The sequence below is a fragment of the Camarhynchus parvulus genome, chromosome 3, assembly GCF_901933205.1.
Source record: "Camarhynchus parvulus chromosome 3, STF_HiC, whole genome shotgun sequence".
Lineage (NCBI taxonomy): Eukaryota > Metazoa > Chordata > Aves > Passeriformes > Thraupidae > Camarhynchus > Camarhynchus parvulus.
In genome coordinates this window covers 36,684,888-36,701,297 of record NC_044573.1, presented here as the reverse complement: position 1 = coordinate 36,701,297, position 16,410 = coordinate 36,684,888, and the positions used below count along the sequence as shown (strand labels likewise).

General features: G+C 35.1%; 1 protein-coding gene across 1 annotated transcript in view; it reads left to right on the top strand.

The window, feature by feature from the left end:
- PRKN (parkin RBR E3 ubiquitin protein ligase) overlaps positions 1-16,410 on the top strand; it is a 674,960-nt gene that overhangs the window by 324,629 nt on the left and 333,921 nt on the right. The window contains exon 6 of the mRNA XM_030945351.1: positions 4,588-4,703. Within this exon, the coding sequence (XP_030801211.1) occupies positions 4,588-4,703 (116 nt within the window). The remainder of the gene's footprint in view (positions 1-4,587; positions 4,704-16,410) is intronic.

Genomic DNA, 16,410 nt, shown 5'->3' with positions numbered 1-16,410 from the left:
AGTTTCATAAAAAGGAGCTAACATTGACCATGTATCTTTGAACCTTTTCTTCCCTTGTGCACTTTTTATGATGTTGTGTGATACAAAAGTGATAACGGGAGTGAAGAATATGACAGAGTATGTAAGAGTGATGCCTGCTCCCTTCTCTGAATAACAATCTATCAGATACGCTGCCAAAAGGAAGACATTTATTGTGTTAAATAGAATGTTCACTATTTCATGGGACCTATGCCTTTAGGCGAGAAAATGATCTAAAGGTATTCACTGCAGTAGAAGGTGACCATAAAACTGCTCACTTTTAGAACTAAGAAAAGCACTAAATTTTGTCTCTGCTTTTGCAGTAATTCCTTGGCATCCTTACTCATTGCTGAACAGCAATACTTAAAATTGTCAGAAAGTTTTTTGTACCAAAACCACATGTGCAGAAAGAAGGAATAATGTGATTTCTTCTATTTTAAAATATTTAAAATATTAGAAGTAGTCAGATACTGGTGTAGACTGCATGAATTTTTGCTCATTCCTTCTGTGTTATTCTGTAAGGTTTGGGGTTTTTTAAATTATAAAGTTGACATTATGAAAATACTGGGTCATATAGCATAAGTTAGAGACATTTTGATATCAACCTTAAGAAGTAACTACTGCTTGTATGAATTTTAGAGTTTGAGGCTAATTTACAATGTTAGTCTTAAATTGGCTGGCTCTTGGGTCTCTACACCTGTTCAGAGATTAACATTGGAACAGAAATGATTTGGATTAAAAAATCTGGCAAATTTCCCTCCTTAGGCTTCCAAACACTGGGTGAAAGACTAAATAAAAGAATAGCTACATTTACATGCCTGGTGAAATGCAAAGATCAAGAGTGAAAAGTGGCTACACTTCTCCATCTTATATTTTGCTTTCGGTAATTTCATTGCTGGAAGCAATTAAAAAGCAGTTTGTGCTGGTGGGTTATCTGTAGTGAAAACTTCATAGGTATATGCCTTGGCATAAAAAAAAGTGTGTATGTCTCTGGAAAATCTGGTAGATTGAACAAATAAATACTTGTGAATTGTGTATTCATGCAATGTGCAAAACCAAGCAACATAAACTTTCACATGCAGCTGGAAGCTTAATTGCTTTCGTGACTTTTAAAAGCTTTTAAACAGATGGAATGTGTATTACTGCAGAGAAAAATATTTTTAAAAAATCTGGAAATGAAGTCCACACTACTGCAGAACTGTCAGGCACTCAGGGCATACTGCATATTTGGCCTCAAACTTTCCCTGTTCTTCTGAACTCCCAGCACAGCTTTGAGGCCTCAGATCTCCAGAGACAGACTATTGCATTGATCGTGTAGAACTGCGCTTTGTCGGTTGATAGTGTTTGATTTTCTAAGGATATACTGCTAGTCTCAACATATCTGTTGTGAATAACTCTTTTATTCTTTAATCTTCAGGATTACTTCTGAAAAAATACTTGACACATAATCTTGTGGGATTTTTTCCCTATATTTTTAATGAGCCCTCTGTTCTTTTTGTATTTAATATTAAGATTTACTATTTCTTTAATTGCAGTTTAGTCAAGCAGGGAGTCTTTCAATGGATAGCTTTGGAAACTGTCAAGATTTTCTTTTGTTGTATTAAACAGTGTTTTCATGTTCCATAATGTTCTTAATTCAGCAACACTGAAGCACATCATAGATTTAGTTAGAGGGGTTTTCTTAAAGCAATGTTTGGGCTGATAAATAGAAATATTGAGAAGTAATTTTCCTAATGATATAGCAGAAGTATTTTGGGACTGTAGCACAAGACTCTTGACTATTTTTCCCTTTCCATTTGTCTTTCCCTGGAATAAGAATTGCATAACTTTATTTACCTTCTTCATTAAGTAACTTTCATGACAAGAACCATCATGAGGTATTATCAAAGCAATTAGAATCACCAAACAGATGCTCATTAGGGACAAAAAGACACCTAAATCTACTTCAATTGGTTCAGAGTTTAATACCTTTATTACTCTTTTTGTTTGTGATCTAAACAAGTTTTGATTATCTTGGGTAAGTACTTTTATCACAAAAATTTTACCTGTTTACCTGTTCTGGAATTGTGATTTGTCAATATTTTTATAGTTGTATTCAGAAGATGTACTGAAGCAAAGAAATATATATCTTCTGCACTGAAATTAATCCTTCTTAACATTTAATTCAAACAAAATAAATTCAAATTAAAGGGCAAAGAAACATAAGCTCCAAAACCTATTAGCAAATAATGCAAAGATCAATGGATACATTTCTAAAGGTTGAAAATAAATTGAAGTTACAGATTGGTTAAGGTTATCATCTATTCCAGATGAATGTGTACTTCCATTGACTCATTTCAAGCTGAAATGCTTCAAATTAAGCTGATATTTAAAAGTTGTGTGTATATCTGTGTCTTGAAAAAAACAAAAACTTGGGAAGTTGGAAGTCTTGTCTAAGAATGACTTTAAGCATATTTTCTTGCCTGGAACTACTTCCTTCCTTATGAAACAGGACAAAAAGATAGTTCAGCTGTGTAGAAAAATGTAATGGTGACTTATTTCAATAATTGTGAGCAATTACTTAAAGAATAGAGTTACCTTTAAACTGTGCTCTTGCCATATGGTTCTCTTAAACTGCTACTAAGACATACATCAGACATTGTGCCCTTCACTTACTGTGGGATATGAATATGTTGGTGAATCTGTTGCATATATCAGCACTTCTGTGACAAACAGGAATGACTAACCTGGGAGGAAGGTACATTAGTACTTCTCATAGCCCAGTTACCAGAGTCCACCTTAGAAAGGCATGGTATTGCATAGTACTATATTTGTCTCATTTAGAAATGCACAATATAGCTAAATTTTCATCACCACTGAGAAAAAAAACCAGACAGTAAGTGACAGCTGTTTTGCACAAAAAGAACTCAATTTTGTAAGGCTGTAGGCAATGAGAAAGTAAGAGTGAGTCTGGATTGCTTTTAGTACAGTATCGCAGGAAATCATGCAAAGTTGTACAGAGGGAAAGGGGATTTTTTATTTAAAAAAACTGATTTTTTTAAATTTCATTCACCCACACATTCTCTTTTACTCATGTATTAGTGGGTGCTGCAATTGGTGTCCCCATTGTCTAGGTAGGAATTGGGAGTTACACTAGCAAACACCTAGCATGTATTTTTCATGGCTTTTGGATTGTTCCTGATGCTGAGGCCTAGATGTGATGTTTTCACTCTAAAAAAGTTGACAGTAGCTGTAATTTTTTTTCTTTCCTCCTCTCCCACCTTTGAAATTCATTAGCAATTGCTGCTGATTTTTTCCCTGCCTTTTTTTTTTCTTCCCTTGCTGCAGTTTGTTTGGGGTTTTTTCCTTGTTTTCTTAGTGTTTTTTCACCAAGACCAGGTTTCTTGAGAATAAACTGTGATGTTAGTATCTTGATGTTGACAACAATTGTCATTCTTTTATGCATTCTTATCCTTTCTTCCAATATTTTTATACTCTTAAGTTCCAATTTACATTTATTTATACCTTGTTTTCATTACAAACCTCTACAATTTGTTACTGGAAAGAAGGTCTCATAGCAACAAAGAAATTACAAATTTGAATCTGCAGCTCCTATTGTAAAGCATGTGTCTTCAGACTGCTTTTATTTACGGGTGCTTAAAGTGATTTGGACGCTTAGAATAATTTCTTGTAACAAAATGTTATCAAAGAATAGTGTGCTTCATATGGCCTTCCCTGGGGTGCAGTGGAAAAGAGAACAAAACCCACATTTGTTTGAAAAATATTATGCTAATGAATGCAGTCTAAGAGGCTAAAGCAACTTGATTCAAACACTGTAGACTTGCAAATGTCATATGGGCTACAAGAGAGGTAGAACTTTATTAAGATGGTAAAATTTTATCTTAAAGATTTCCAACATCACAAAGGGGATTTTGTATTTTAAAAAACTGATATTTTTCTCATTCTCATTCACCCACATGTTCTCTTTTGCTCATGTATTAGTGGGTGCTGCAATTTGTGTCCCCATTGTCTAGGTAGGAGCTGGGAGTGACACTAGCAAACACCTAGCACATCCTTTTCATGGCTTTTCGATTGCTCCTGATGCTGAGGCCTGGATGTGACTTGTTCACTCTAAAAAAGTTGACAGTAGCTGTAATTGTTTTTTCCTTCATCCTGTCCCATCAAGGCCAGGCTTCACTATTTTAGAGCCAAAATTATATGTTATAGAGTTCAGAAAATGGTAATATCTGTAACAAGAAAAGATAGTGGCAATATTAATCCATATTGAAATTGGTTTTTTGCCTTTGATTAGAGAAAGTCTAGATCAAATGATTTTTTTTAATAAATCCAGAAGATCATGGAATGTGTCATGCTGATATCTTCTTTGCTAAGAAAGGTGCTAAACAGAATCCACACCTAGACTGGTATTTTTGCAAGGGATGCCTTGTAAACCTTTCCTAATGACTGTCCTCCTTTGCTGTTGGCAGTGGTGATTTGTCTGTTCTCTCAAATGTCAGTTAGCCAAAGATAAAGGAAGGACCTGAGCAGCAGGTGTGTAATCTTCTCTTTATCTCTCCTTCAATATTTCAGGAGTTTTACTTTAAATGTGGAGCACACCCAACCACTGACAGTGAAACATCTGTGGCTTTGAACCTCGTTACAACAAACAGCCGCTGTATCACATGTATAACATGCACAGATATTAGGTAAGTACAACAAAAATTGTCAGAGATGTACAGTCTCAGTGCTTCAGAGTACTTATCACTTCCAAAGAGCCTCTTTTTCTTTGCTCATTTTCCTTTTTAAAGGCTGTGTGGTTTTTTCCCTGGTAGCATGGTGAAAAATGGGTCATATTTTCAGGTGTGTTATTTGTTTAGCTGGTAAAATTGCAGTTCATATTTTTGCACCTTAGTCATGTTGCAGGTGGAAATCTGACTGCTTTAGTTCTAACTAAAACCTCAAGAGCTCAAGATAGTGGCATAAGTGTGTAGATACTTTCTGCTAATATGTATTCAAGAACCTGGGAAAGAGCTGGATTTTTGAGTGGGACAGGCTGCTCCTGAAGGAATTAACTTCTTGGTGTTTGTTCTATAAATCAAAGTGAAATGCATCTGTTCTCATGTTTGTGTTTATGGTAGTTTGAAATACTGTAATCCATCTTTGCGTGTGGTATTTGAGCACATGCATTCAAGAATATCCATTACTTGAAAATGCATGAATTAAAAACCAATTGCCCGAAAAAGACAGCTACCATTGTAGTGAAGAATTACCTGAAACACACTTATCTACTAATTAGGAGATATTTTATATGAAAGTGTAAAGAGAATTGTGAAATGGTAGTTGTTGGTCAGAAGGGAGAAATGGGAAAGGAACTTGAACTCTGTACTGATTCATATGGTGTGTGTCTTCTGGAAAGAGCTGGTTTTGGAAGCATCCTTTGTGGTGTATTTACAGAACTGGTTAAGCAAAGACCAAATATCAGTCTTGTCAAATTGGCACGTCAGCATTTTGCAGCAAGGGTGCAGACTCGGGTACTCAAAAGTGGCTGGTTATCCTGTCCCTTCTAAAAATTCCCTGGCAAGAGAATGGTTTGGCTTACTGAAGTGCAGGAGACCTAGTGCATGTCTGTACTGCTAAATAGAAGAGGACCAAAGGCTGATCCCCAATCCCAAGCCAGATGGAAATGCCTGGCAGATGTCCTGCACAGGGCTGTGTCACTTGGTGCTTCATCAGAGCCAGCTGGGGTTGGTTGTGGAGCTGCAACGCAACCGTTGTAGGTCTGCAGTGAAAGTATGCTTTTTATCCAAGCAGTAAGATGGACTGGGAAAGGGTTATTCATGTCCCCATATTTCTTATGTGGGGCCCAGGAAGTTTCAGAAGAGCTCCCTGAACTACATGAGGTACAAACCAGGGGTAAAACTTGCTGAATAGCTGAGCTTTTTGGGATAAACAGTACCTATCTCTGGGACCTGTCTCCACAGGGTTCTCAAGAGCTCTAAATATTTCTGGACTGCAGGAAAAGTTGTCTGTTCCTGAGAATTTACTATGTTTTTGTTAAGTTTACAATTAAACAAAGAAACACAATAAGCATCCAAAAGAAACCAAAACAAAAAAAACCCAAAAACCCAAAACCAAAAAAAAAAAAACTCCTAGAAAACATAAGGAAAAAAATTCCAAGAAAACATAAGGAAAAAAACTCATCTAAAATCCCCTTTCTGGGTAACATTAAACGAAGCAAAATGTAAAAAATTTGTTCTGTCACATCATGTCAAAATACTGATACACATTTCTATGATAACTCTAAATTTTTGAGAATGTATCCATACATGAAATTCTGATTAAATTTCAGAATTTAGATTTTTTTTTTAGAGCTATGAAAGCCTCCCATGCTCTTTTGTGTAATACTAGACATTTGTAGGTGATACCAAAACCCAGGATACTATTTTACTATTTTATTTTTTTATGGCAAATCCTGCAAGTTGTTGAAATAGAATTTCACGTGTATCTTTGGGTGGATGGCACAATTTTCCAATTAAAGCTGTGCAAGAAATTGGTTTAGTTTCTGATTTTGTCTTTTACCAATTTTAAGGAGGGTCAAATGTAAGTTTTGACTATTGGAAAGAGCAAGATCATACAATGAAAACATTTATCAGTTATGAAAAGGTCATTGTAAAATCTTGAGCTACTTAAAAAATCTCCACTCAGGTTTTTTTTGGTTTTTTAATTTTTTTTTGCATTCTCCAACCTAACAGTCTTGTAATATTTGTATGTGATTCCAAGAAATTGCATAAACAGCCATAATCTTTTTACTTCAGTTAAATATTTAAGTGATTGTACTGGAAATTACTTGCTAATACGCTTATGAAGTTGAAAGGTAGCATTTAGGGCACTCTGCAGTTTAGAGTATTCTGTAAAACCTACCTTCATCCTTCTGTAGCATTCATGTGAAAAAGAGGATTAACTGTATTCGGTACATTAGCTAGTACTTTGTATTAGCTTCACTATAGTAAAATAAGAAATTTGTGTCTGTTCTTCAAAATAGATTTTTCTTCCTTTTTTTCTGGTAAATAACCCAAACCAGCAACAAGACAACCAACAGGAAAAGATGACAACGAGGTACTATCTGCAATTCTCTTAAGTATTTTTGTTTGCAACAACATAAACCATATCTCTAGGTGTTTCCATCGATTGATCATTGACAGTTAGTCCACCACAGGCAGAGTAATTAAGTTCCAAGATTCTTGGCACAGCATTTGTATGGTTTTAGCAAGGTTAACAAAGCTTATAAAAATCTTATATAAAGCAGTAGTGGACTCTGCTACATAGAAAAAATACAAAGTGGAAGCAATGATAGTCTATTGCCAGTTTTTATTCTTAAGTTTACATTAGATACACTTAGTTTGCCTTAGATTTATATTTTATATAAATATTTTCATGCGAGTCTGACCACTGGAGTGAAATAGTTGAAAGCCAAACACCCTTGTAGGGCTATGCTAAATCCATAGGCAGTATTCCATGTAGTGTAATGCCTTCCAATGTATTCAGCTTATCTACAGTAGAGTTAGTGTGAATTGGCAGCATTTATGCATTTTTTTTTCTGTAGCATTCAAGGTGATGGGTTGCTATTCTATGTCTTTGAAGAAGCTTTAATAGGTTGAGAAAATGGCTGGAAGTTGAAACAAATACTAAAACTGTGCAATACTCAAGGGAAGATCTGCTTTTGTCAACTGTTTCCAGTAGAAATAACATCAAAAGGGGTTAGGAGTACCCCAGGGTACCCATAAATCAGGCTCAGGAATAACAGCAGTTTTAAGCAGTGTAAAAATAAAATGTGTAGAACAGAAATGCCTCACGTCATCTTTCACAAACTCGGTAGGGCACAATTCCTAAAGGCACCATTATTTTTAGCTTTCAGCAGATACAGATAAGTGTAAAAGATATAGGACATACTGCCACTTAATAGGTAGAAAGAATTCTCCAGAAGGAACAGAATTTGTTGTTGTGTTATCAGATATTTTTTCTAATCTAATAAATCCCTGCTTCATAGTCTTGAACAAAGAAATGTTTTGCTTTGTTTAAACATTGGAATATTTTATATGTTTTTCTGCTCTTTGGACTTCCCAATACTGGAGTTGGGAGTGAAAACTTCTGCTAGTGGTGATAGTAGTGCATTTGCTAGTTACTCTTCACGGGTAACTGTGGTGTAATGTCTTTGTCACAGTTCTTTTCAGGCAAATCAATTCGGACTGTGATCACATTAAGTTCCATGGGCAGGAGAGTAGTGAAGAAGGTCAGTACTGAGAGGGGAAAAGAGTGTACTAGAGGAAGTCCTGTTGGAAATTCAGTGGGCAGCTTTCTTCTCCTTCAGACAATAAAGAATGAATGGCTGCATGTTGTTGGAAATAACAGTGTGTTAATCTGGTTTGCTTGCTGTTACTTTGGGCTTCCTAAGCTTTTCACTTGCTCTTTGACATCTTTTTCAGTCTTTTTTTTTTCCTAAAGTCAAAATACAAGTTAGAAATGTTTTCCCTCCAGCAGCAGTTTGTGACATTTTCCCGTCACTCCTACTTGCCCATTTCCTCTATTGTAGAGTCAGAATTGAGACAGATGAAGGGTTTTTTTGTTTTGGTTTTTTTTTTTTTTTTTTTTTTTTGGGGGTGGGGGGTTTTGTTTGGGTTTTTTTGTTGGTTTTAGTTTGGTTGGTTTTTTTTTTTGGTTTTTTTTGTTCTTGTTGTTTGTTTTTTTTTTTTCAATGGGATAGTGTTCCCAAATTTGTAAGGGATAAAATTGTTTGCTTCTCAATAAATACATACGTTAATGATTGTCTGTTGTGACTTTTACCTGTGGGTTTTGTATGCCATAAGAAGATCATCTCCCCAAGTTTATTATGGGGATTAGGGTTTTTCTGATTTCCTATTTTGGGTTTTCATCTTTATGATGATATTGTTGATATAGGTGTGCCATGTTCCTTATTGACCTACATTTTGTACTGTTTTGTACATTAATGTTGTACATTGCTTTGAAGTAAAATATTTGTTAAATTACAGTTTAAATATTTTTTGAGACACCTGAAATAATTTGCCTTGTCTGTCTTTTTTCTTGTAAAATATATATGGTGTTAATGCAGGTTTCAAAAAAAAAAAAGTGGAAAGAGTATCAGAGGAGGAATATAGAAGTGACTATGACAAGAAGTAGATGAGGCAGCAGGTCAGCCGTGGTAATCAAAACTTTACATTACACATAATTCCAGAATCTTTAGTTGATTATTTGAATCCAGTGCTACAGTTGAAGAGACAATTTGCAAAATTCAGCTTTTGACAGAAGTCCACCAATTAGCTCAATTGGTTAGGGTGTGGTGCTAATGCCAGTGTTGTGGGTTTGATCCCTGTACAGGCCATTCACATAAAAATTGGACTTAATGATTCTTGTCTCTTTCGACTCAGAATATTCTGAGATTTGTTTGAGAACTGTTAACATTTTCTTAGTGAAGAAGCTGTAGTACAAGTTTGATTTGGGTCAATTTTCCTGGTTTTTTGGAGAGAGTTTTACCAGGGACCTTCTGTTGTTTTCTGACATGAAAATGCAGACCATGCCCATTAAGAGACATTACCCATAGGATGTTTTCAGAAGAGTAAATAGCACCTTATTCTAGACTTACAACTACTATTTCTCTTTGCTTCTGGGACATAGGATTCTAAATTTACTGGTTTGGGCCATTATAATCGAAGCTAATTATTAAATATATGTGTAACTGTTCTTTTTTGAAGTACTTCTTCCCTCCCTGTAACCCATCTTGATAATGTGGTCTCTGCTCCAAATCTGTTAAATTATGTTGTCTTTATATACCTGGAGTAGTTCAAAGAGGAGTAGAAAAAGATTGTGCTAAGAATTAAATCTACTTTGTCTAAGCACTATGGCCATCAGGGACAATGTCTATTGCTTTATTCCCTAATGTTCCTTAAATTAATGAGATTTCTTAAGAATCACTTATTTAAAGCAGGAAATAGATATAAAACTAAGAACTGTTACTAATTGATTTAGAGCTTTTTTTTTTTTCTTTTCCCCAATGAGGTAACTTATAGAATACTCTTGTTGCAGCTGTAATATTTGAGTTCTAATACAAGCAAAACCATGCAGAGAAAGCCTTTTGTTGATAGTTCAGGTGATTTTTTTGAAATGTGAACCAAGTCTGATAGTGCCAGTAAGTGAGCTTCATTTCCTCTGAGGTGCACACTGTGGATTTGAGACTCAAAGACTTGTACTGTGAGCTACTGGAAGATGTCCCTTGTGCATAAAATTCAGTTGCCTTAATCTTTCTCTTGAGTTCTAATCGCTGGAATACAGCAGTCCCCTATGGCAATGACAGGACAGCAGTGCAGTTCTTACCGCTGTGCTTCTGAATCTGTTAAGTTCTGCACTGCAGCTGCATCTCAGTGAGACAGCTTCAGCTTCAACACATCTGGGAACAGAAGAGTGCATTGTCACAACTATTGCACTCTCACATTGCACATATCCTCTGCAAGCAGGGGACAAGTGAGGAGGATTTTATACAACCTCACTCGTGTCCTATGCTGGACATAATGCTCGAATTTCTCTTCATCTGGGAGAATAAAGCCTGCCTACCTTTCCTTCTTTATGAAGCTGAGGGTTTTTTTCTATGTCATTCCTTTGCTTGGCATATATCTTAGTGTACGGTTGACAGAAAGGACAAATGGAAATGAATGTTTTGACTGCTTGCTGATTTCTATTTTTTTTTAATTTGCCCACATGTTTGTGAACATAAATATAATAGTGTGTGGTATTATCTGAGTGCTTGAAACAGCCATGAGTGAGGATTTTTATGTCACAAATGAAACTCATTTCTGAATTGAATATATTTCAATAATGTGCATCTCCTGATACACCTGGGATAAAAGAAACATCATGAATTTCATTTTGTTTGACATTTCACCTGAAGCCTGCAGATTCCAGAATATTGTCTATATTATATGTTGTATGTTCTCTCTAATTTGTGGTGATTACTACAGTGAGGTGTTTTTGTAGATTTCTTCACTTACGTATTTCATTCATGTTGTGAGACACAAAGACATAAAAGTTTAAATTATTTGGGACGAGTCAGTAGCATTAGTGTGTCAGGTATCCAAGTGTAACCACATCCAAGATTTCATGAACCTCACTTCCAAAATATTCTGAAGAAACCTGAGTATGAATACTTGCATGTAATCAATGAAAAATGAAAGCTAATGAATGTTATTCTGTTCAAGTATTGTAAATTTAAACGTGAAAGTTAGAATTTATTTGCAATGTCCAAGAAAATCAGGGTAGCAAATGCTTTTAAAACCTTGTTCAAAGAGATTTTTGCATGCCCCCAGCGTGCCTTTTCTCCCATAGATGTTTGCAGGTTCAGATGTCTGGGACTTTCTTTTCTTTCTTTTTAAAATGAATTCCTTAACATGAAAGACAAAACATTTTCATCTCTGGTTAGTTGTGCTTCAGGCAAGGTTAGTAATAGCTGAATATTTGCACCATCTGACAGTGGTGCAGTGACCTATGAGAATTATTATTGGAGGTCACAATCCAGTTGTCTTTGGAGAGATATCTATATTGCAAAGGCACCATCACAAGTAATACTAATTAGCAAGCCTCGTCCTTTCAACAGAGACCTGAGGTCTGAAGGAACAAGGTGAACAGATTGCAGAGATGTTCCTCTCAGGCCTCAGCTGAGGCCCTGAGGGAATGGTTTTGGTAGGAACTCAGCTGTTGCTCTCTGCTGAGTAGCCAATGGTTTGGCATCATGCACTTCAGTAAGGGGAAGGAATGGAAAGCGTTTGTGAAGCATGTGGTTGGCTTCTACAACAAAATAAGGAAACAAGAGTGAAAATATCCAAGAAAGAATGAAGCTGCCCAGCAGCAAAAACCTAAATATGCACCCAACAGAATAATTTCATTTGCAGAAACTTACGAAAAATTGAAAATAGTGATATTGGGCAAATGTGCCAAGATGTAATTTCGGAAATCAAATACATGAAGGACTATTCATAAGACAGTGAACCTGTCATAATATGTAGAGAACTTTATAAAATGTTACTTGATACTTCATAGAGTCACTTAATGATCCTATATGGAACACTGTCTGCTGTCCTGGGTAGTGTCTTGGAGAGCTATTCAGTTCCTGAGTCAAATAGCTCTATAGGAATTGTTAATCAGATTTCAAAAATGCATAATTCAGATAAACATTTTGATGGAATTTGATGGCAAGTGTTTATACACTATTTTCAATTGATGTCTAGAGCAAGGTACTACTCTCAAATTCTATAACTATATTTTTGATGTGTAACACATTTGGGAGCTTATGGGTACAAAATTTTGGGAAAACAAGGGAGGAATTGAGGAATATGTTGGAGAAATATGTTCATTTGTGTACATATAATAAATAGGGACACCTAGTGCTGCATTTCTCTCTAAACCATGTGTAGTATGAATTGTCATAGCAGAGTACTGACTGACAACAGTATAAGGAAAATATTTCACACATTTTCTACTGACAGTCTGCACTGAGCATTCAAACATCTTGGTACATTGCAGTCTTGATGGACCTGTAATGGAATTTAATAATTAGAATTACTTTTTTTGCTTTTTATTTATCATCTCATGATCATTGATACCTCTCTTCCCTCTTCTTAATTCTTTGGGTGTTGTTGAAGGTTGCTTCTGGAAACAAAACTCTTTCTGAAGGCACTCTGTTACTTATTTTGTTCTGTAAGAGAAACCAGTTAGAATCTCAATTTTTTAGATCTTCAGGGAAATTCCTTCTTCCTCCTGATGAATGTATTTGTGTAAAACTTCATTTAGTAAACTTAATTATATGCTTACTTTAAAATATAGCAATTTTGGAATAGTAAATTATTGCAATAATTTTTGTATACTGATAAATAATAGTAAAAATTTTAGTGTAAATTGTGCTGTGATGCACTAAGTTCTTTATCAACTAAGTTTCCAGCACAATTACAGTTTCCTTATAAAGGGAAAATCTAGGGCATGTTTCAGGTGGGAATATAGAAAGTAAATTCAGTCCCTTAGTGGAAAATAGACAAAAAAGTTAAATTGCTAATACATAACTGTTAGGAACTTGATGCAAAAAGATGCTGATTTGCAGTGTGGTTTGAAAATGACAAGAAATACATCACAATCAAAGTCAATCAAAATCTGTTAATTTCTGTCAATATCTGTGACATAGTAAGGAAGCTGTGTGCAGACATTTGAAAATAGATGAAAATGCACACAATTAATAATTGTGTGCAATTATTAATAATTTTCCCAGTACAAGTTTGTAAATGGTAGCGATGCTGCACTGGCATGTCAATGTAGGAATACTACTATAAAAATGACACCAATAAAACAACATTTTTATATTGTTACAAACCCCTTTGCTAAGGCTTGTACTTTCACCTGACATGTTTGTTTTAGTTTATGTTAAAGTAATTCCATATCATTGTACATTGAAAGGCAGTAAGCAGGATGAAAACAAGTACATTTGTCTATCAAAAGTGTCTGAATTATTTCTTTGTATTTTGCCAATTACACTGACATAACTTTCTCTTGCTGAGGGAATAAGTCTTACAGCTAATCTCTGAAGATCAGCTGTGACTGTGGTTGGACCTGCTCCTGAAATAGTTCAGTGCTAGTGGAAAGTGAGTAAAATAGTAGAGAAAATGTTTTGCTGGATAGCAAGGTAAGAGAAAAATGATACCTACTCTACTGGAGATTACTCTTCTCTACTGAAGGAGTAAGCATAAGTGTTGCTTTTCTGCGCAGAGATTTCAGAGGTTTTCTACCACAGCAAGATTTTACAAAATCCTCCTCTGAGTCTCTTTAGTTTTGCTTTCCTTTAAGGGTATGTGCTCCTACATGTTTACTAAGTGAAATGGAATTTTGATTAACATTCCATACATATTTATATGTAATACATACATGTGTGTGTATACATATATACATTCTGATGTATATGTACTTGTTTTGTTTTTTGTCTTTCTTCTCTACAAGCAATCTTCAGTTATTTGAAGTGCATTACATTTATGAATGTTTTCCCCCTATGTGATTCTTATTTCACTTTACAAAGGAGACAAATCTGCCCATATTTCTGGTGAAAGTAGGAACCAGACAGTGCTCTTTTGGCATGCAAATTCCATCTGCATTTTACAAATTACTTTCTTTTTCTTTTGTTTGAAGCAACAAATAGAACATTGATACTACTTCCCATAAGGTATGTTCTGTGTAACCACTAAAGGCAGTGCCAGCCAAACAGCTGCCAAGAAAACCAGGACCAGCCTACTGATGTGCACAGTGCAGCAAAGATGACTGCACTCAGATGTCACCTCTGTGAAATCTGTCCAGCCTCTTTGGAAACAGGCGGACAGTGCTGATGTCAATCTTGAATTGCGCTCATGAGCAAGAGTATGCCTTTGCTCCCTATGGATTCTCTAACCTTGCTGGAGCTTATTGGATTTCCTGACAAAAGTTATATTTATTCACTTTTGCTGTATGTGCCTAAAAAGGTGTCAGAGCATGTCCTGATCAGAAAGCAGGTGGTGAGAGTGATGCTGCAATATGGTTCAGTCTGGTTATATAAAATAGAAAATAGCTTCACAAAGTCAGTTTTCAGTTCAATGCATTTGTAATTTAATTTTGTTTTTAAAGTAAAATACCAAAACAAAAGACAAAGAGCATTTTAAAGACTCTCATCATTGAAATTTTGAGAAATAGCTCTTTTTCTCTCTTGTCATTCAAATATATCCATAATTTCAGGCAAAATAGTCATCGTTGTTTTGTGAGGACATAATTATGCATGTATCTGCTAAATTGATTTTAATTAAAAAGACATTTCTTTCACCTTGACCCTTTAGACTTTGATTATGCAAAGAGTTTTCTGTGTTTGAGTATTTTTTTTTGTTATACAAGTGTTTGCAGGTTAAGATTTATGTGCTGCATAACTGCAAATCATTTTCACATAAATAGAACTATGACTTTTCCAGAAAAAAGTATCTTCTACAGATGCACAGCCTGTCCCTCTTGCATTCAGCTGTGACCTTGAAAACTGATTAACAAAATAGTACTCTAAGGGATGCAAGACTTCACATAAAGCAAGTGAAGCATGTACAGGCCCTTGAGGGGTGCTTAGAGTATCTCATAGACTCTAATGGTAATTCCTTTCTCTTTTAAAGCTATTAGGTAATTCTGGCTTGAGGCAATCCGTAGTACTTTTCTCTTTATTTAATTTTTGTGCCACAGTTTTATGAATTATCTTATCACAACTTCTTTTTCATGTTTTAAAGACAAAGTGTGTCGGTCTTTATGTCTGGTATCTATATGTATGTATCTGGTATCTATAGGTATGTCTGATGTCTGTGTATCTAAGTGTCTTCTTCAGCCACTCAGATATTTTGGGTTGTTTTATTGATTTTACATGGCATAAACTTTGGCACAGTAAGAGGATGAAAAGTTAAGTAGAGTTATGATTGTCTAAACCTGAAAACAAAGTGGTGCTTATGAAAAGCATGTAGAGTGCCCTGCATTTAAGACCTCATTTCCTTCAACAATAAGGAGGACTGTTTGAAAACATGCCATTTTCTGCGTTCTGAAAAGTAGTACATTTATAGTTATTTAGTAACATTGGCAAGCTTTGAAAACCTGATTTCAAAACATAATTTATTCATTAATTAGAGATTTGTAGATTATTGTACTTTTGAATTTCTCACTCTCTATGTTTGTACTTGAATTTTGGTTAATGAAACACAACCTTCTGGGAGTCAGAATTGAGAAATAAAATAGAATTTAAAGCATCCTACTCATCCCTCTCAATCTTGCTACCAATTTTTGTGTCTTTAGAATCAAATTTATATTACATGAACAGGGATATAAGGTATTGTTTATTAAGTCATTAAACTAGTAGAAGGCATTAAAAGAATTTTTGCAAGTGATAAAATAAAAAACAGAATGCAAGACTGAATAGTAGCTCATCTTAAACATCTGTAATGTGCCAAGGTACAGATGTATAAAATGTAGCATTCCCTGCATTCCTGCTTTTTGCATTCCTTGTTAAAAAATCTGGTACCAAAAGTGGAGACAGTTTTCTTGGGGTTTTTAGTCTCTCAAAGTTAAGGAATTCCAGTTTCTGAAGCTAGAAAGAGTCGTGACAATATACAGATATTAGCTGGCCACTTGCCAACTTCTGCTCTGGTTGTAGTGCCCTTCCCTATCTAGGACAAAGAAATTGAATCTCCTGACAATTTTTGTTTTTTCTTTCTCTAATTTCTTCATTTAATATGATGTGCTGTTTATAATAGCAAGGAATAAAATATTTCTGGAGAGGTGTCCTACTGTGTTGTTAGGGTCTCTATGGTGGTTTCAGTTCTG